This window comes from Microchirus variegatus (assembly GCF_963457635.1).
Source record: "Microchirus variegatus genome assembly, chromosome: 10".
Lineage (NCBI taxonomy): Eukaryota > Metazoa > Chordata > Actinopteri > Pleuronectiformes > Soleidae > Microchirus > Microchirus variegatus.
In genome coordinates, this window is record NC_139811.1 from 20,712,097 (window position 1) to 20,732,920 (window position 20,824).

The 20,824-nt window shown below is 40.8% G+C and overlaps 3 protein-coding genes across 3 annotated transcripts; all 3 read right to left on the reverse strand.

Moving 5' to 3' along the window:
* Positions 1 to 2,148: 2,148 nt before the first annotated feature.
* On the reverse strand, positions 2,149 to 7,206 carry cnp (2'',3''-cyclic nucleotide 3'' phosphodiesterase). Its single transcript, XM_083896843.1, has 4 exons — positions 7,076 to 7,206; positions 3,820 to 5,325; positions 3,556 to 3,683; positions 2,149 to 3,461 (listed from the first exon to the last, which is right to left on the reverse strand). The coding sequence occupies exons 2-4, from the start codon at positions 5,285 to 5,287 to the stop codon at positions 3,012 to 3,014; spliced, it is 2,046 nt and encodes a 681-aa protein (XP_083752969.1). The 5' UTR covers positions 5,288 to 5,325; positions 7,076 to 7,206; the 3' UTR covers positions 2,149 to 3,011.
* A 2,234-nt stretch (positions 7,207 to 9,440) lies between these two features.
* odad4 (outer dynein arm docking complex subunit 4) lies at positions 9,441 to 13,796 on the reverse strand (the record flags this gene model as incomplete). The annotated part of the gene is made up of 11 exons (XM_083895873.1): positions 9,441 to 9,476; positions 9,553 to 9,653; positions 10,581 to 10,777; positions 10,861 to 10,947; positions 11,036 to 11,243; positions 11,316 to 11,540; positions 11,648 to 11,798; positions 11,937 to 11,998; positions 12,462 to 12,615; positions 12,707 to 12,838; positions 13,671 to 13,796. The coding sequence occupies 11 exons, from the start codon at positions 13,794 to 13,796 to the stop codon at positions 9,441 to 9,443; spliced, it is 1,479 nt and encodes a 492-aa protein (XP_083751999.1).
* Positions 13,797 to 14,036: 240 nt separating this feature from the next.
* Positions 14,037 to 20,821, reverse strand: dnajc7 (DnaJ (Hsp40) homolog, subfamily C, member 7). The gene is made up of 14 exons (XM_083896108.1): positions 20,737 to 20,821; positions 19,069 to 19,157; positions 18,441 to 18,565; positions 18,194 to 18,307; positions 17,825 to 17,899; positions 17,381 to 17,499; positions 16,898 to 17,051; positions 16,580 to 16,744; positions 16,255 to 16,346; positions 16,081 to 16,154; positions 15,837 to 15,983; positions 15,570 to 15,722; positions 15,381 to 15,443; positions 14,037 to 15,292 (listed from the first exon to the last, which is right to left on the reverse strand). Exons 1-14 carry the CDS (start codon positions 20,814 to 20,816, stop codon positions 15,255 to 15,257), a joined length of 1,488 nt encoding a protein of 495 aa, XP_083752234.1. The 5' UTR covers positions 20,817 to 20,821; the 3' UTR covers positions 14,037 to 15,254.
* Positions 20,822 to 20,824: the final 3 nt, after the last annotated feature.

Here is a 20,824-nt window from a genome sequence, read left to right on the forward strand (position 1 = left end):
CGGACGGATAGGTGAGTCCTCTTGTCTTGTCTCCTGTGCGGTGTTAGGACGCTCTGTCTGCCGGTGTGAGAGAGTGGAGACCAGTGCCGGAGGAGGACGCTGCTTCCTGGGAGTTTTGTCTCCGTCGTCCATCTGCCGATAGGTTAGCTGATGTCTCCTGGCTCCTGATTGGACCGTTCCATGCCGTTCTGTATCGCTGCTTTCACGGACCGTAGGAAATTAGCGTTTTTCATCAACAAACGAGGGACAATCATGCAAACAAAAACAAGTTTTTTCCTTTTTTTTGCATTAAAAACGTCAGTAATTTAAGAGTAAAATATTAAAGTAATGCGTAATATACTTACTTGTGAACTCAAACACGTTCTGAAACACACTCTGATGGTTTTTAGAGTGTTTAAATAATAACCCTAATAATAAATTAATTTTAAATTTAAACAAATCTAGAAAATTTCACTTTTCACTCCACTACATTTACTAAATAATTTGTGTGCTTTTACTCCAATACATTCCCCATAACTATCTTTGTTACTTGTTACTACCAAACAAAATCAGAATAAAAAATATAGTGTATTTCTGGTCTTTTATCAAACATCTTTCATACCCATTCACAATCGATTCATGACGACTCTACCACTGAGCTGCCCCTCATTTTTTTATAATACTTAAGTAACATTACACAAAGTGACTTCAACCTCTACCAAAGTCATTTTCAGGTAAGACACTTTTTTGTGCTTGTTACTGTCTTAATACTACATATTGCAACAACAATCTATTTAAAATAGAGGTGAACTTGACTTTTACACTAAAATTCTACAAGTGAAGCAAAATGTGCTTGTTGGAGGCAACTGATATTTTAACAGGTTGTTGAATATATATATTTATATTAAATAGTGTCTCTGTGTGTCAGCTGAATGGAGCAAATTAAGAACATTAAATTCCCGGGGAGTACGTGAAGGCATCATAGCTTTCTCAGCTCCCCATTCTCTCACACACCACTCCATGAGAAGACAGGACAATTGTCCACCTCTTGACGCTGATTGGTTGAACTTGTTCCCTATCTGTCAAGCAGCCAATGATGCAAACACTAGATCACGCACGCGATCAACTCACTAACTCTGAGGTGATCTGAGACATGTGAGACTCTGCTCTTTCACCTGGCCTTGGCCTATATGTATTTCAGAGGACGCAGAGATTAAACTCACATCTTTTACCTCTAGATTATATTATTACACTCATTTATGCTGATATATAAACACTTAAAAATAGAAGGTATACATGATATTTATAGCATATGTATAAGATGATAAGTATAAAGGAGGCAGAACCAAACAACATACAATAACAATTGGCATTTTTCATGGCTGACGGTTTCATCAGGAAATGCCCAGTTGTAAACAATCAAATAAACGAGGGCCGAGTTCCATTTAGCTGTCAAAAATGTCATGTGTACTTGAACTGAACAACACCATGATAAATTGTGACTGTTCTGTAATCGGTGTAGCCTCGGCATACTGTCTTTTGTGTAGTTCAGTGGAAGCTTGGAATAAACCAATAGAATTTCTGCCTCTTCCTGCAGTTTTTTGTTTTGTTTGACATTGTAATTTTTTGTCGTCATGCATAATAAATCAAATATTGGTACTGGTATCTGGTATCACCTGTTCTTTTCACACAAAAAAAAGCCTTCAAACACAAGAAAGATATGCTTCGTGTAATGTATATAAACACAATACATAGATGGTTGAATTCCTTTAAGCAAATATTAATGATGAAAGCCAAGCACCTGATCTTGCAGGTTTACTGTCCAGGATTGTTGGGCAAAGGCAAACAGGCGGGAGCTCAGGGAAACTGTCTAACCCAGTGTGTGGTACAATGTTTGACAGTCAAGTATCTGTATAGTCAACAAGGGTGTGTGTGTGGTGAAGTTTGAAGAGAACAACCTTACCACAATGACTTACTGTAATTTTGTTTTGACTAGTGAAGGACAAGTGCCCTCTATTGGAGTCTTGTATCAACTACAAGAGCATTCTGTGAGAGAATTACCATGTGCAGATAACACCGTCCTAGATACGTGGCCACACACCGTGACATAAAAAGTGCATTTAAAAAGGTATTGAGAACAAGAACTGGAGCAAAGCATGTTCTTTTTTTATTAAGTTTTACAAAACAAGTGCAAAAATAGTGATTCACAGGAGCTACACAAAAGTAGGAGTTGCCCCTCGAAAGTTGGGTCACAGATAACACAGGCTGAAATGCAGTACAATAAGTGCTGTTCGAAGAAGGATAAAAAGGGATCAACGGTGTAGTCTTGCGCAGTAGAAAAGATTGCAAAACATGGACTTAGTTTCACAGCATTTGATAAGTACTAAGTGCAAGCTGTTGATACAGATGCCAAAATTCACCTGCAGATTGCCTTTCAAAACTACACAAAGTGCAATGATTTTACATGGAAGAACCGCAATGAACGACATTCACTCGGATACTTTGGACCCTATGCTATGGTAACAATTTCCTTCCTAGGCTACACATGCACTCACATGTTCATGGATATATAATAATAGGTTAATTTGTAACGTTCATCTAAGCCAAAAGAAAACACCAGACAATGTTTTTATGATGCTACAATTAACCTGGAACGCATGCAATGGAAGTATTATCCACATCTGAATACTGCGAAACACTGACATTAATAGAAGAGGAAATCAAAGCTGTGGATCACTGTGGAAACGCGAGTGGAGCCTATTCTACATAAGACCGATGCTAACAAGTCCTCAGCAAAAAGCCAGGTAACGCAAACCTGGCAGTGATATGTGAAAACAAGATTGTGAACACCAACAAGCCGACCTAGACTGAAGGCATCTTGGGTTGTGGTGCAAATCAATAGAAAAGGCACATAGCTTGTGGTTTTAGGGTGGCTATTGCTAAATCCCCAAACACTGCACAAACACAAACACCTTGCACAGAGAAAGCCTTGTAATTCTTCCGTTCAAACCATACATTCCCATGTTTTCCATTTACAGTATGGTGCACTTTAGCTTCTTTTTCTTCTCAGATTCCTTTTTGGCCGACTCCGACTCCTTGCGCATGTACAGGCTGGAGAAGCAGGCTGGGGCACAGATGGGCTCCGTGAGGCTAAGGAACCACCTTCCTTCGCCGAAATAGGTGAGCTGACCAAGCTCCATCTCGACCTGCTCACCTTTCTGGCCTTCTTGCTGCAGGATGGATATGTCGAGCAGATCCAGGCCCGTTTGAACTGGCTCCACACCCTCTGCACAGCCCAGAGTAATGTGGGCGCGGCTTCCAAGAGGCAAGGAAGCAGCAGCGGGGACAGAAGATTCGGCATCTGCTGGCCACAGCAGGAGCTGCTCGTCAGTGAGGGACACTCTGGCACCAACGGTACGTGGTGTGACAAAGAGAGCGGTCAGTGACAGCTCAAAGGTTGAACCATATAACTCTTTCACAGCCTGGAGGAAAGAAATACAATGGTTTAATAGATGTATTACAAAGATGATGTATGTTGCTATCAGATTTTATTAGCAAAAAACAGCAGTTTCTTACTGTATTCTGTGCATACTCTTTGGCACCCTCGGCTTTACCATAGTCGCAGAATTTTGTAGTGCAATGGAGGATTCCTTTGTCTTTGAAGTACTGCTCCAGATCCACCTCGTTATCAGGTTTATCAGTGACTGTAAATAAAACAAAAAGTTCAGCTGCATCCTCGCCACAATCAAGAGGAGACCGTAATCTGCTGGATTTAATATTTCACAACGATGCATTTGATTTTGTAATAAATATAACTACTAACAAAAAAATATCACTCACAGTTAGTCATGTGTTTCTTGAAGATCTCCAAGGTGTCCAGTGTTTTAAGGAAGTCCATTGATGTGCACTTAACCTTTTCCTGGACAGAGGACAGAAGAAACCAGCCAAAGAAGAGAGGAATGGACATTTCTTCAAAGGGACTTTTCATGGCTTCAAGGGCAGCCTCCTCCAGTCCTCGCCTGGTCTTCTTGCTCAGCTGATCTACATCTCTGCTCCATGTCGTTTTTGGTTCTAAAAAGATGGCAACAAGTTGGTGTTCCTGAGCAATCTCTCCCAGGCGGGCCAGACGATTCTGACTGTGGTTGGTGTCATCCACGACTATCAGCACGGGGGAAGTTGTTCCCGCACCGCAGCAGGTCACCACAGCCTCATCCAGAGCCTTGTATCCATCCACAGCCGGTTCCGCATTCTCTGGCTTTACGCCGTGGTCGTCAGCGCAGATGACAGAGCAGTGGTCTTTGTAGGCATCAGCTATGGCACGAGCCAAAAAACTTTTACCACTTCCGGGAAGACCTCGGAGGACAACAAGAGTACGAGAGGTGCGCAGGGTTTCTTTGGTCTGCTCTCGTTCCAGCAGGGCAAAGGACAGAGAACCAGATGCAGGGACAACATCTTCTTCCTTTTCAAGCTCAGCTTCTTTCTTCTCAGTTTCAACAACTCCTGCTGCCACGGCCGCCTCAGCTCCTTTCACCATCTCAGACTCGACTGATTTTTCCTCTGTTGGGTTTTCTGATGAAACTTCTGGTACTTGAACCATCTCTGCTGGTTTTTCCTCTTGCACCTCTTTTGTAGGCTCAGCTGTGACACTCTTCTCGGCCTCCTCCACTTTGTTAGTTTCTCCTGCAGGCTGCTCTTCCACTTTAGCCGCCACTTGTTCTGGCAAGTTCTCCTCAGGGCCTGGTGGTTGCATATCTACTGGCTGTTCCATTGCGACTGGTTCAGGTAAAGGTTGCTGTTGTATTTCAGCTTCTGGAACTGATTCTGCCAATTTCTCTGGCTCTGGTACAGGGGCACTCTCTGCCAGTGGCATTTGCACAAGCAAAGCTTCTGGGTTGTTCTCTGGCACAGGCTGCTCAAGCGTGATGTTTTCTGATTTTGTGGCTAATTCAGCAACTGGGTCAGAGATCTTTTCAGCCGACTCATCTGGTTGCGAAGCTGCCACCACAGCAGGCACCACCTCGATGTCCGATTGGTCTTTGGGCACACCGTCACCATCTGCCTTCTCCTCGGATGATGTCACGTTTTCCGTCACAATCACTACTTCTGTTCTTTCAAAGTTTACCACTTCTGTATCATGACCGTTTACTGCCAGCTGCTCAGTCTCTTCAGCAGCAGCTGGTGGCTTCTCAGGCTCAGTGGATTCCTCTGGTGTCTCCACCTTTGATTCAACCTCTAATTCCATTTTAGTCTCCACTGGCTGTGGAGTTTCTGACGCATCCAAAACCTCTCCACTCGTTTCTGTATCCATGTCTGTCTTAAAGTCTCCTTTTATTCACCACCATGTACCTTAAATGCATGATAAAAAAAAAAAGTTTCTGATCAACCCAATGAATTCATAAAACCTACCCATTACATACACAAGCATCAATTTTCCATAGACTTTATCTTGAAGAGTACATTATTTCTACAGGGACTGAAACAATTACTTGATTAATAATCTATTAAACACATCCGTTTGAGTATTGTTTTAAAAATAATTACAAGTGTTCTGACTTTTTAGCTTCTTAAATGTGAATATTATCTGGATTATTTGCTCCATATAACAAGGAAATCATGTGTGGAGAAAATAGGAAATTTAAGAACATTTGTCATGATTGTGGTCATGTAATGAGTAATGCAAGTTACACAACATTAGGACTGAGACAAACGATTATTTCTGCTCATCAATTATTCAGTTCATTCTTCAGTGGTAAAATGTAGAAATTGTGTTTGCAAACTTAAAAATTGTATCCTCTAAAGTAGGGCTGAGAGCCTTGAAATATCTAGTTGCGATTATTACGAGTCGCTAGATCAGAGACAATGGTCTTTTTTTTGACATCACTATTATCATTTTCAGTCAAAAAACATATTTAAAAATGATTTCAGTGTGATATTTGTGCAGATCTGTGAGAAACAGATGTTCCCTTCAGTCTGAAGAGTATGATGTGTAAAAGACAATAACTCTTTCGACACAAAACTAAGATTTCGGTAAATTAAAATAAAGTATTTTTTCTTCATCAAAAAGCAAATGCATTCAGTTTAATCTGCCTTCACATTAAAGTAGCTAAAACCACAGAATATGGGATGGGTGGGCGACCATGTTGCTAGAACACAATGAAATTCCAATTGTGTTATGAAGCAAACAAGGACCAAATTAAAGAGGAAGAGAAGCACAAGCATGACTGTAAACATATCTCTCGAAATCTGACATTTAATCACGAACAGGGCTAAAAGTGGCCAGTAATCATAAACAAAGGGCAGTTAAGAGAACGTGGGGTTGTGTCAAAGCAGCAGCAGCGAGCTCCTCCGCCGGATTATATTCTGCCCAGAGAGGAGGTGGCAAGATTGGTTAACTAACGCAGGATTAAACGAACAGATGTCTGATGATGAAACCTCATCCTGTCATGAGACACAAGGGGGAAGAAGCTTCAACAACTCAACCTGATGTGGTCGTGAAAATTAAACATGGCCTCAAGTATTAAAAAGCAGCTGCACACACACACACACACACACACACAGAGCAGACCTGCCACATAAGGAGCAAATAACGAACATTAAACTGAATTCAATTCGTTCATATGAGCACAAATGTAAATGCGCCACCAGCCAGAGGCCAGTTGTCCTTTGTTGTAAGGAAGTTTGAACCCGACATGAACGCGTCAACTCCAACAAAAGGGAACCTTTTATTGTTTAAGCGTCAATAGCTGCGGATAAATTTGATATAAAAGGTTAGAAATTCGTCAGAGTTTGAACACTGTGTTTTACCAAACGCACAATGTGGTCAGGCGGGGAGTGGCAGCGTGCACCAGCACCAGCACACCAGCAGAAGCCAGACAAAAACAATTATTAGCCTGGCAGCGAAGCAGCTTTGGTTCAAAGCAGCTACAATAGCGCCACGTCTGAACTGGTTTAGTGATACACGGGCGCAAATAAGTCGCTGTTTGTGAGAGAGAGAGGAATTACTTCCTGTAACAGTCTGAGAACATGCAATTAAAACAAAGACGAGTTCAATTTAACAGTTCCCGGCGGCCTTTTGTTTGAGGAGGTGCCAACTTACCGGTTGCAGTGCAGAGGCTCTGTGTGTGTGTTGCGTGTGTGTGTGTCTGTGAAGCCGCTGACCACGCGTTTCTGCCTGAATGCAATGACAAGGCAAACCCTGGGCACAGACGCGCGCGCGCTGCTCTCTTCAAGGTGGCGGTAACAAATGGAAACTCACGGGGACGCGCAACTAGGCGGAGCCACGGTCACGCCCCTGAAGAGCGGAAGGATGGCACAACTGGAGATTATTTTTTTTATTTTTATTATTCCTAAATTTTATTTACAGAGGAGGGCTTTGGCCACACATTACTTTTATTTTTTGGGGGGAGACAAATTGGAGACACAGAATTGTGAGGGGGAAAAAAGTCAGAATATCATGGAGGAGGGTTGTTGTGGCCACATATGAATTTTTGGGGAAACATTTTAAAAAGTCAGATATCTGAATTATTTATGTATTTATTTGAAACAAAATTAGAAAAAAATTAAAAGCAATTTTTCAAATAAATAAAATAAAAATACATTTGACTCTTATCCTCTTCCGTATTTACGCCCTAGTCTTTATTTGTTTATTTATAACACATCCCTCCCTAATATGATCCATCTTCCCTTATTTTTTTATTGACACAGTGCTTTACTGATAATTTTTTTTCAGTTTTCCCTAACACTTAGCACAAGCAGCTTTATTATCCATGATGAATCAGTTGATTATAATAATAAAATATCAGGAGAATGGTGAAACATTCTGGATTAGTGTTTCAAAGGCATCATCAAATGTATAGGTTTTGTTTATTATTAACCCAAAAGAGACTCAGTTTACTGAAGGACAAAACACCTGCACACACACAGCCAGTGTGACCCTCACTTCACTATCACTTCACTATCATAGTTCTAAGATAACTTTGCATACATGCAAAACTCTTCACATGGCGTGAAGGAATATAACCAAATTATTAAAATGGAAAGTAGCACTGTTATTCATTAATTGCATAACGTTTTTGGGTGTGGGGCGGACAGTTCTGTCCCAAAAACAAACAAGTGCTCACCCACCCAAACACAGGCCTGTTGAGCAATAAGACAACAGAGCGAACGTGCTGCTTGGGATCATGCACATCTGCCCTTTGAATACCCACGGTGTGTTATATTTATTCTTATTTGTGAGAATTTGTTTCCCAAAAAAATGTCAGTGCATGTCTCCGGGGCACACTGTGCGATTTATTTGCACAAATCCCTCACTTTACACTGTTTTTACTCAAGCAATGAATCCTTCACAAATAAGAATACAAAAAAAGGACTAATTATTATCAATTATAATTTCTACGCAGTATGTGTGTGTGAGCCTTGAAGGCAGCCGTTATCTTCATGTAAATGACACCATGTATGCCTGTTGTAATATATAAATAAAAGTGATATGTGGGAGTTCCCTGAACTTGTGTGTGTGAGTGTATTTAAGCTACTGCATCCTGTATCAGTGACCAAGTATAACACACAGTCTTCACACTGTATCACACAACACATCCCCAAAAACCTTGGTTTGGACAACTGACCTTTTCATTTGCTGCATCAAATGACTGTAATTTATTACAAAAGAAAACCCACTGAAGTGAAAGAGGACATTTTTATCTCTGTCACGGCCTTTAAAGGCCGTCTAAAGGCGATTATGAATGACACTTTTGTGTTTGACCACAATTTGACACTGTTTTTAAGTTTCTAAACACTTCATTTACATGTGTGTTACTGTTTAATGTGTCTGATGTTTGTAACAAGTGGCTGCAGTTTGTAACAAACCTTGACAAAAATGTAAATAGTATATTTCACTATATGTAATTGATAATATCTGTAATACTGAAACTCATAGCATTTCTGTAAGAATAATTCAAAACAATCAAAACATTTATAGAAAGCCATTTGGTTTCTGGTTTCACTTCCCTGGGAAATGTCAAGAACAGACTGAAGGAGATTTAAACTACTTCCCCATGTTGCTTCTCAGAGAACAGTATACGTTTTTGCACGTACAACCTTTTTTTAATAACACGAGGCCATTGCTCCTGAAATGACCTTCCACAGGTTACATGAACCAACCCCTCGCACCAGTGTCTGGTTCATTATTTGTGTTGCATAGCAGCTGTGCTTGTATTTTAACCTTTGACAAGTTGCATGCCTACACCACGTGCTTCGAGGCCAGTGAACAGAAACTGTCACAAGTGTTGTTTTTTTTTGGTGTTTTTTTTAATAAATGAAAACATTCTCCAAATCAAATACATCCGTTGAATGTCAAAATACTGATGCTCAAGTTTAAATCATTTATACATCTCTATTGAAGATGATTTTCGGTCGAGATAACTCTTCTTTTCAGGCTGGATTCAGGCTCGACTGGACACTGGTCTTCATTGTGATAGGTGTCGTTTTGCTTCATCAAGGGCCTGACATGAAGAACGACAAGCGTCAGTCATCACATAATAGCTGTTAATATGTCTAAAGTGATGATAGAGTGCAAACCTTCTGAATGGCCTCTGTGGCAGAGTTGTCCTCTTGTAGACCAGCATATGACAAGGCTCTTTCAAAGCTGTCCACGCAGGATTCATAGTGTCCAAGTTTCACTGACATTAAAGAAAAGGGGACATTTTAAATTAAAAATCAAGTCAGTGATAACAGCATTGCAGTAATACATTCAAAACTGTACTGTGCAACCTAAAAATATAAATAAATGTCCCTTATATTTAAATCATTGTCACACAATGATAATTAAGGGTTCCAGCTCCACAAGACTGTCTTTATTTCTTAATATAGTGGTTGCGTTGCTTAACCCTTCTGTTACCAATCTTGTCTTCGCCGACAAGGTTTGGCATGTGTACTTCTCATTACTGTAACTCCTAGACCACTTGTGATATCTAGACAATTCACAAACTATGGTCTGGAGATCTGTCCAGGGTGTGAGCCGGCCTTTTGCCCTGTGTCAGCTGAGTGTTGGTGTGGAGGATAAAGCAGTGGAATGGATGGATGGATACTAGAAAGCACAGAAATAGAGCTTTGCGCCCATATACTTGTTATTACAGTTGCCCTCCAGGACTCCCATGGAACGACCGTCCAATCACAGACAAGATTCATCAGCGTGTCTCAGTACCGTAATTCCTAAACGATTGAATAACTGCCAAATATCAAAAGTGAAAGTTATCTTGTAAAAAGAGGCAGAAGAACTCATTGAACATTTTTCCACAAGTCTATAGCCATAAAATCAATATAAATCCAGGTGGCCTAAATATTATGACAAGGGTTAATGATATTCTCGTGCTGCACGCAGGAAGTGATGTGGAGTAGAGTGACTGAAAACAACAACAACAAAAAAGTGCACAAAAAAGCTCCATAAGTAAATTCTACTGCTAAAGATGGACAAACCATATAAATAATGTTAAATCATTTCTGTGCACAAAGACCAAATAGAGGCATAATAAAACACCATCGACAATAAACGTCACCAACAGTTACGCACTGCAGCTTTAAATCTAAAAGCAGAGAAAGAGAGTTACTTTCGGATTGTGCCACCAACACGTTGGCATTCGTCTGCCACTTCTCGTCAGAAATATCATCAGCTGCGGCGAGTGAACGGAGGCCAGAGTCTCGAGCTTCTTCGTAGCGGTCGAGCTCCAGGTAACACCAACCAATCTCGTGAAATAACCAGGTCTTCTCCAAACCACCACGCAGCAGCGGAATCTTCTTTTCCCAGCTGATTGCCAACACACAGAGAAGAAATTCTGTTGCTTGATCGGACATTTCACGCGTGTCAGGGAAGATTCATTATTGACTTACAACTCAATGGCCTGTGAGAATTTTCCAGTTTGGGCGTAGACTCTGCCGATGTTATCCAGTGCCCTGGACGTCGCATCTGAATGATTGCTGTTGATAAGAGATGACGAGTTGAACATTTGATCTGTTATTGTAATATACTTTCACTCTTCTTATGCAAATGTTGTCTGATTCTCACCACTGTTTAGCCAACTCCAAGTCTTTCTCATGGTGGTCTAAGGCTTTGTCCATTTCTCCCAGGTCCATCAAAGCGTTCCCTATGCAGCTGTGCAGGCTTCCCAACACTTCTTTTTTATCTGGCACATCTTTCTCTGACCATCTCTGTACCATCTTCATGACTTCTTTTGCCTTCTTGAGACTACCTTCTGTATTTCCAGAGGTAAGGTCTAAAACAAAAACATACATTTAACATTATTGGAAAGCACCAAGCTACAACTTTAGCCAGAAATTGAACTCACCTGCATCAATGTCATCCAGGCTCTTCATCAGAAAATGAGCAGGATCAGAAGCAGCACTGGAACGAGACTTTCTACCTCTTTGTCGCTCTGTCTTTTGGTCCCTTTGCCGTGCACTGATTGGCTTCTCTTGGACCAACAGCTCAGTGCAAGTGTCAAGATATGTCAGGCAGCTCTGGATGACGTCCTGCAGGCGTTCCCCTCCCTTCGTCTTGCCTTTTACCAAGTCTGATTCCAAGCCACATTGACAGCAAATCTGATTCAATATCTACTTCATCTCATAATAATACTAATAATAAAACACAATGTACAGATACATGTAAATGACACAGTACCACCATCTTTCAGCAGGTTCTCCAGATACATCTTGTCACTGTAAAACTCTCCGAGCAGCTGTTTGGTTGTCTTCTTATTCTTTGGCGTCTTTTGGGTCTGCCGTTTATTCTCAGTCGTCAGATGCCGAATAGCAGTAATTGGCTGTGCCCTCTGTACAAAAACAGCCATTCAACCAAAAACATTGCATTTTTTCTTGAAGAGGGAAGCTCAGTTTGAAAATGACATACAGACAATGTTAAGAATATAGTAACAAAACAAAGATGTGTTTTTATTTGACTGAAAACTCACCTCCTCATCTTTTTGGAGAAATGATAAGTCTCCCTTAATCTCCAGTTTCACAGAGGACGGGCCTGTGAACAAAAAATATTTATATTTTAAACATTAAAGGCGCCATATGGAAGAATGTGGCCAAAAACGGTTACTACATTCAAATTCAAAATACCAAGGTTTTAGGTTTCGTTTTCTGACGTAAATGGCAACCCGTGGTTGCTCTGCAGCTGAGACTCTACTGACTGCAACGATTGCTAGACGGCGGTAGGTGGCGCCACATGCCAAAACATGATTTCAAAACATAAACATGATTTGCAGTCTGCAAAATATTTTTTTAATGCAACTATTTTGTCTGTACTGTTGTTGTTGGTGAGTTCAGTTTGTTATATGAACATTATTCCTGAGTCTCTGTGACATATTAGGAGGAAGGATTTTATGGCCAGTTGCTTTAGATTTATTACATAATGCACCTTTAAAGTGCAAAGAGAAAATTCACATGTTGAAATTACAATAGAAGTTGCAAAACAGTGTTGAATTACTCACTGCCAACAGAGTTTTCTATGGCCTCCTGTGCCTTTTGGATACCCAGTCTGAACTCCTGGATTTGAGGACGTAGCTTTTGTCCTCTGTGGTAAAACACCAGCGCAAACTCAAATTCTCCCATGTAGTACAAAGCCTCTGCCTTCTGGTACAATCCCTGAAAAAAAAAGACAAAATAAACACACAGGCAACACTTGACACAGATTATTGATGTGCATTAACAAGTTTATCTTATTTACTCGGTTCACCTCAAAAAATGTCTTGTCTTCTTTGAGTGAAGCTTCAGCATCTCTTAGGGCATTTTCAGGTTGCCCCATCTTCAGGTAACATTTGGATCGGCCGACATAGCAGCTCTTCTCGTCAGGCTTTAAAGTCAGGGCCTAAACAAAGACATCTGTACTAGTTACTGAAACTACCACAGTTGACAGCAACAACATGGAGGGAAACACTGAGGACAGATGTAAACAAATATTTTCTCATGCCAGCAAAGCCTGTATGCACACGTTAATGAAAGGGAGTGGCAGGAAAGAGTAAAACCGATGAACCTACATCAGGATAGAACCATTGCAGTCGTCGAAGAAACACGAAAGATAGATAGGCAGTTAGGCAGGTAGGTCGATTTTACGAGATTGTGAGCCAGGGCTTCCTGTTCAACATCAGTGCCTGACCGATCTACAGAATCTCTACAGAGTAAATGGGCACACATTCCCATAGAAACACTTTTAAATCTTCAGGAAAGTCTTCCAAGAAGTGTGGAAGCTGCTGGTTGCTGGTTGGTGTAATGGTCAGGGATCCCAATATTTTGTCCAAATAGTTAGTGGATAGATATCCCAAAAGTGGACAGAAATTTTTGTTTGAAAGGGATCAACAATAAATTATTTTTATCAAATGGCTTAAAAACTCAATAGTTACATGAAAATACTTAGGTCTCGAAAGTTGGTTCCCATATCGAAGGTTTGGTAAATACCAAAGAATGTATTTGAATGTATTATTATAAGAAAGATAGCCCCTTGAGATGTACTACCTCGTTTTCAGCAGATTTACACATTTATACAAAACAGCAACACAAACAATACAGAACTCACTGTTTCGTTCTGTTCTAAATGGTCTAGATTTTTTTTTGTCTGCCAAACATTGCCAGGCAGAAAGTTTGGGAACCAGTGAGTCAGTATAACAAGTCAAGTTTTCTGGGTAACTTGGGCTCATACTCACTGTCGTGAAGCTCTCGATAGCCTTCTTATATTCTCCTTTCAGGAACAGCCAACTCCCGTCGGCCATTAAAGTGGAAAATACGCCCTTTGACTTCTGACCAGTGCGGTCTCCATCTGTGTGGGACATCTTTATGCACTTTAAACTAATGCCTAAATACAGTGTAAGGTACGTGAACACGTCAACAACTCCGGTATCCTAGCAACCACAGACAACAAACCAGAAGTAGGGCAACAGTGCCCCCTGCTGCCCGTTTTAATGCAGCACAAATGACACCATTCATACTGGAAAATGTTACCTGGTGCTTTTATTCTACTCAAACAAAGAGTCCAGCAGAATCTCAGAGGAGGCCAACTTTATTGACACGGCTGTTACTTTTTCAAGGGTAAACAGAGGATGGTTTCACCATAAGGGCAAAAACAGAGAGCAAAGATGAGGATGCTTTTCTTTTCATATCAGGTGCACCAAATAAAACACTGCTCATCAAAAAGCAATGATCCCAAAGTGATTGTCAGTGATGATACAATCACGTGACTGCTCTATTCCTATATTTGTCTGTGGCAATGAGTAAAATTAGTCCACTTTAATTTTGGACTAATGGACTAATTTTGAATTCGTCCATTTCTGTGCCATATTTTGTGGAGACCTGAATGTGTGTCAAAGGGATGCTTGGTGCACACATAAATTTACAGAAAAATGTTCTCATCTTTCACCTATCGCTCTATCAGACAGCAAATTTACAATAAATATACATATCAAAATTAAAAAATGAAAAAAAAAAAAAAAAAATCAACTATTATCACAAATCAACACTTTACATTCCAGTAAAATGTACAATGCAGCAATCTGTGAATGGCAACATCAAACATAAAACCTGTGAACACAAGAGGGAGGAACTCCGCTGGCAACAAGGCCAGCGCAGCTGCCTCCACCGCCATCTTTCTAGTGTGGTTCAGCTTTACTGTATGTGTAAGGTCAAAGCTCCAGCTGTGGTGCATTTAAAAAAAAAAAGTTCAAGTGATGCTCTTATGAGGAGGAGGAGGAGGGAGTTTTCAGTGTGGATTTACAGCAGCCAGATTCTTCAAAAAGGGGGAAGTTCTGTCTGCGCAGTGATTTCTTCAGGAATAATCAACCAAGTTATTCATTTTCATGCAGGGAGAACTCCCTCAGCAGTAAGGTGAGATGAGCTGGATAACTGTTTGCTCAAAGCTCAGGTGCATCTCAAGAGTTTTTCACTTCCTGCACGGATCTCGAAAGCTTGCATACAATAGCTGCACGATCTTTTAGTTGGACCAGTGTTGCTAACCATTACTGACTTTCAAATTTGTTTCATTCTGCACAGAAGAAAACCAAATCCAAAACCAGTAACACTATCAACTGAGTTGGAGCCATCTTAGCGTCCTAGCTATATGGGCATCGCATCATTTGCTGCGTGTGGTCAACATTGGGTTGCATTCAGTCAGTCAATGGCATAGAAAAGAACCTGACTTTCAATCAGTCAGTCAATAAACATGGATGGTGGGTCAGGGGATTGACATTTTTGAAAAGTCCTGTTGTAGTAATTGTTTCTGTAGACAAATCTTCCAATTAACCAAACTGGAAGAAGAAATTTCCTGGTCCAGATGCTGTAAAAACAAACAAACATGTCAGCACCTGGTAATACACATACCATTTCTAAGTAGTATATTATATCTAAGTTGGCTATAATAATACCTTCAAAACTAAAACCCCCTGGGCCTCCAAAGAAAGCCTTGAAAATGTTGTTGGCATCAAAATCTGTCAGGACAGAGGACAGAATCATCATCACTACACAAGCCAAGTTGAATTTTCTCACTGTAATGACTCCATTTTAATCTGTTCACCCTCCCGACATCCCACCCCAAAGTTTCCCCAGGTACTGACCTCCCATGTTCATGCCGTCATCCTCCAGGTCCTGACCGCTGTCGTAGCGAGACTTCTTCTTTGGGTCTGAAAGGACACTGAAAGCCTCGCCCACCTCCTTAAACTTCTTCTCCTCTTCTTTCTGCACCTCAGTACTTGAACCACTATGGCGGTCTAAGGACAGAAGGGAAAAAAATATGCAAAAAAAGTCAACTTACATATGGATAAACTGCAATTATTATATCTGTTTGTGTCAAATAAACCATAACGGTTGATGAAAAAAAGCACCTGGGTGATGTAAAAGTGCACGTTTGCGATAAGCTTTCTTGATCTCATCTTCTGTGGCATTCTTAGCCACACCGAGAACTTTGTAGTAATCTTTCCGCTTGCTTTTCTTCAACTCCAACTGGGCATGTTTCAGGAGGTGCTTATGTTCTGTAGAAAGAGGATAAGACAGAGGGAATAGGTTACTCAACAGGTGGAGGACCCCTACTCAAAAAGTCTTAGCGGAATGCAGGAGTCACATTCTCACCTTTTGTCTTCTCTGTCTGGTAAACTTTCTCGTAGTCTCGCACAGCCTCTTCATACTGCTCTGTGTCCATGTAGCTGCAACACAGTGTGTACCGGACTGTCATTGTTACTAAGTTTGAACAGAACATCAGCAAAGATAATGACGCTGATAAACAGTTAGAAATCTTATACATACCACTGCGCTCTCCGCAAATAAGCCTTAATATAGGTCTCATCCAGCTTAATTGCCTTGGTACAGTCCTCAATGGCCTGATCTAATTTCTTCAGCTGTCAAAGAAAGTTTAAAATAAGACGAGGCAAAGGAGAGAAGAACATGCAAAGCTCGTGGTCAAGTCTTCTTGGGTGGATATTAGAGGGTAAATACAGCAAAGAGAGCAAAACTATTACAAGAACAAGAACTCCATGTAAATCCTCTGCATGTAAACACACTGAAGTGTCATTTATGTTTTACTAGAGCTGCTGATGTGTTGATGCTGGTGCAACCAGTGCAGATCATTCACCTTAGATCCAACAGTGGCCCTATTACAGTACAGCTTGGCATTAGTCTTGATGTTGTTGGGGTCTATTGTCAGTGCCTCAGAGTAGAGCTCATAGGCTGCCTCGAAGTTTCCCTCCTTGAATGCCCTGTTCCCCTCCTCCTTCTTGGCTTTAAGTGCTTTGGCATTCTGTGGGGGAAAAAAAACAATATAAAGTGGAAGTCAATTAAACTTAAAGTGGCTAAAAGTTGACCACAATAATGCATTTTCTCAAACAATTGTCCTCTGTTGACCTTTTTAATTAAACTGGTTCACAAAACTCTTATTAAGTGTATTACTCACTCTGCATGCAAGTCGAGCCTTGTCATGGTCAGGAGCCATGCGCAGGGCCTGGACAAAGAACTGGACCGCCTTGTCAATGCAGTCCTCATAGTAGAGACAAAGACCACGCACGTACAGTGCATCTGCATTTGTGGAGTCCATCCGCAAAATATCACTGAATAGAAACAAATCATTTACATAAATGTTAAAATAAAACCACACAGAGAAAAAACACAACTTCTGTCTTCCTCTTGCATCAAACAACTGTAAACTTCAGAACTGATTCTCTTCCCAGCCATGATGAGACAGTTTCCAGGGTTGCAGCGGTGTAGAAACTGAAATATAAATGTGGTAACAGACATGCCCATAATGGAAGGAGGACATGAGCCTCAGCTTACTTCTATGAGAAAGACTGTCCCCACTTCTTACCCTGTAATCAATGTGACATATCCCAAAAATATCCCATAAAAGAAAGAAAGTGCTCTTAAAATGATGCACTCTTACCTGGCTACAGACTGAGCCTCGGGGTAACGTCCCAGCAGGGCTAAGCACTCTGCTTTCAGTATCTTAAACCTGTGACAGGCTGAGGCAGACTCCAAGGCACGGTCCATGCAGAAGACAACCTAGAAACAATCGAGATGTACTTGAAGCCTGTGCTACTTGACAGGGCTGTTATTTTACCACACAAATGTAGAAGAAATAGAACAACTAGAAGCACTCGGAGAGCGCAGACCTCCACCAAGGCAGCTCAGCCCCCACAAAATAGCGATCACGCCCAAAATGTAATCACTTGTTCCTGGTCCCATTGCGGACATTTCATGAAAATTTTATCCAAATACTTCCGCGACATTTCGAGTTATGTTGCTGACAGACAGACAGACAAACAAACTCCGGCGAAAACATATACCTCCTGGCAGAGGTCAACAATGAAACAAGTGCATAGCTCACCATCCTGAAGTCTCGCTTCTCAAATCCGATCTCTGCCATTCTCTCATATTCAAGGATAGATTCTGCATTCTTCATCTGCCAAAAGATAATTTATACCATTCAGAGACAATGAAAAATCTCTCTGGCAGTGACTTGTGCTCACTGCTTCACAGCAACTGCTGACCTCTTGTGTGCCATGCTTCATGATTGCAAACATAAGCAATCATGAAGTGACCTCAAACATCCCATCTGATGGTAACTCTACCCAATATCCTCTTAAAGCTATAAGTATCACACTTTGTTTGCACTTTGTAGGTCAAAGGTCATCTAAAAATGGATAATCATGTCCACTTTGTCAGATCATGCTCTCTGACACAGAGGCCGGCTCACCTCCTGCTGGACTTGGCTGTTGTCTGGCTCCAGCTCAAGAACCCTCTGGAAACAGCGGCTGGCAGCCATTGCATTGCCAAGGGACAGGTGGCACTTGCCCTCTCGCAGATGGCCCTGTGGTGAGGGGGAGAAAAAGAGTTCAAACTAAATGTCCTGAATAAACACCCTTGTTATAAGAAGTAGGATAATAGGTGTCAAAAACAAAGAGGGCACAAAGAAAACATCTCTCTTGTTCTCCACAACCTACCTTCATAAAGGTGTTATCTAGTCTTACTGCTTGCTGGGAATCCTCTAAAGCTTCTCTATACCGACACAACATCATTAATGTGGCCGCCCGGTTTCCATAGTAACTTGCATTCTTTGGACACATGTCTGAAAACGAAGAAAAAAACAGTTCACATATCACGTCAGACAGAATTTAACATATTGCTGCTTGCAATCATAGCCTATTCTATTAAATGATGTCAACATTTTTAAGATACATCGTGTCATACATCGTCAGCAATATTTATTGACGAGGTTAAACGTTGCAGCTGAATGCCCTTCACTTCCACTTCACTGTGTTGAAGAATCTTTGTAGCCTTCAGTTAGAATAGAAACTCAAAAGATGTTTAGTTTGTCTTTTGTGTACACATATAGTGGTCCTAATCTGCAGCCTTAGCAGAGCTGGCTCCTGATATAAATATAAATGGCTCATTCTGGGGTAATAAAACAGAGTTCACACTATCAGGTTGCTGTACACTTAAATCAAAATAGTTTCTGTATTGCATTATGGTCTAATGAGAGCAGTTTTACAGCAGCAGGAGGAAACAGCCTGTGATATTGCTTCTTCAGAATAAAAGGACGACTGATCAGACAAATTTAGAAATAATTACCTATTGCCTTGGTATAATAATTGTATGCTTCGGCATAATCCTTCTTGATGTAAAAAGCATTGCCTTGCTCTTTGAAGCCCTCTGCTTCCCTGTGAAGAAAAGAGCAGAACAGAAAGATTGATAATAGAAACATGGCATGGATCAGATCAAAACATGAGCATATGTTTTGTTAACAGTTAACATTTTGAATATTATTGTGTGATAGATTGATTATTACAACACAACCATTTAATGATCAGTGTGTAGGATTTAGTGGCATCTAGAGGAGAAGTTGCATATTGCAACCAACTGACCAAATGAAAACACAACTGCTCTTACTTTAATTTTCACTTAAATTATTTTCCATTTATCTGTTTTTTATGAATGCATCTACACTGTATTCTAACACAACAAATAAACTATAGGTTGATTTATTGATTCCAATTTGAAAATGAAGTGATGATTGTTCAGCCTCAATATTCACCATAGATGTAAAACATGAACCACCAAACCAACCACCGAGGTATCATCAAAATATGAACTAATGATACAGAATTTAGAGCTGCAACGATCATCATTCAATTGATCAATAACTTTCAACTATTTTGTTCATCGATTAATCTGTTTAGTGCTCTGATTTTTCAGCTTCTTAAATGAAAATATTTTTGGGTTTCTTTGCTCCATATAACAATCATTAAATTGGAATGATTGACATCATTATTTCCAAGTTTGGTCAATTTTTCAGACATTATAAAAATAATCGTTAGCTGCAGCCCGAGATGAATCTGCTTCCAAAATATAAGTATTAAACTGTATTAATTTGCAACAAATCGAGACTAGAACTATTACAAAAACTGACAATTGCTGCCTCTGCTAATTGCGTTGGTTGAAAGTGTGATGTTGAGCTCTAATAAATAAACATTCTAATCATAACATACATTCTTTAATGCTCAAAAACAACTACATTCCTGTGTGAGGCTGAGTGTGGGTTGTTGTGGGTTAAGTAGTCAGATGGCACAGGGGAAGAAACTGATGGGGACTTGGAAACTTCACAGAGAGATGTTGAGGAAACTGGCTGTCTTGCTCTTTTATGCTACTGCACCTTCTATTCCACGGGGGCAGCAGTGTAGAACTACAGTGTAAACTGTACATGAAGTGGGTGGGATTTGAACACTTTGCTGGCCTCAGTTAGCTAAACATAGAAAGAGCCAAACCAGCAGCCGGAGCAGAAGTGTCTACTCCAATCAAGCACGCAGCTATTTTGTGAGGCAGACATGCAGAGCAGAGCCAGGAACATATGACACCATGCCGTGGACCACAGCCGCCCGTTACTTTTTTTGGAAGCCCTTCATGTTTTACATCACGACCACACAATGAGTGAATGGTGTCATTAAGTAGTTAGCCAGCTCATGCCACACTGTGAATAATGCGAGTACGTCTAAGCATAACACTACATCCGATCGACTCCGTTAAACAAATGACACTTGAACGACAGCACAGAAACCCAGTTAACAGGAGCTGCCAGCCACTGATAAGTATTATCCAGGGCTACATTTTAGTTAGCGGCGAAGCGCTAGTTAGCGTCACGACAAAAATGACACGGCATAGATTTTTGACAGCACGAATCGTCAAGCGAGTGACTCGCTAACGTGTCCCCGCCGCTGACAACATGCACTTTGCGTGTCGTACCTTTCCAGTTCCTCGTCGCTGAGCATGTCCATGTCAGTGTCCATGTTCACAGGTCCATGTTCACAATTCTCGGTCGCCATTTTGCCAT

Excerpts from the sequence above, each read along its gene's own strand:
- cnp (XM_083896843.1), bottom strand. The coding sequence starts at position 5,287 with ATGGATACAGAAACGAGTGGAGAGGTTTTGGATGCGTCAGAAACTCCA. Across the intron at positions 3,684-3,819 it reads CAAGAAACACATGACTAACT|TCACTGATAAACCTGATAAC; the intron begins GTGAGTGATATT and ends TTTTATTTACAG. Across the intron at positions 3,462-3,555 it reads AAGAGTATGCACAGAATACA|GCTGTGAAAGAGTTATATGG; the intron begins GTAAGAAACTGC and ends TCTTTCCTCCAG.
- dnajc7 (XM_083896108.1), bottom strand. The coding sequence starts at position 20,816 with ATGGCGACCGAGAATTGTGAACATGGACCTGTGAACATGGACACTGAC. Across the intron at positions 17,900-18,193 it reads ACAGCCAAGTCCAGCAGGAG|ATGAAGAATGCAGAATCTAT; the intron begins GTGAGCCGGCCT and ends ATCTTTTGGCAG. Across the intron at positions 15,984-16,080 it reads CCAGACAGAGAAGACAAAAG|AACATAAGCACCTCCTGAAA; the intron begins GTGAGAATGTGA and ends CTCTTTCTACAG.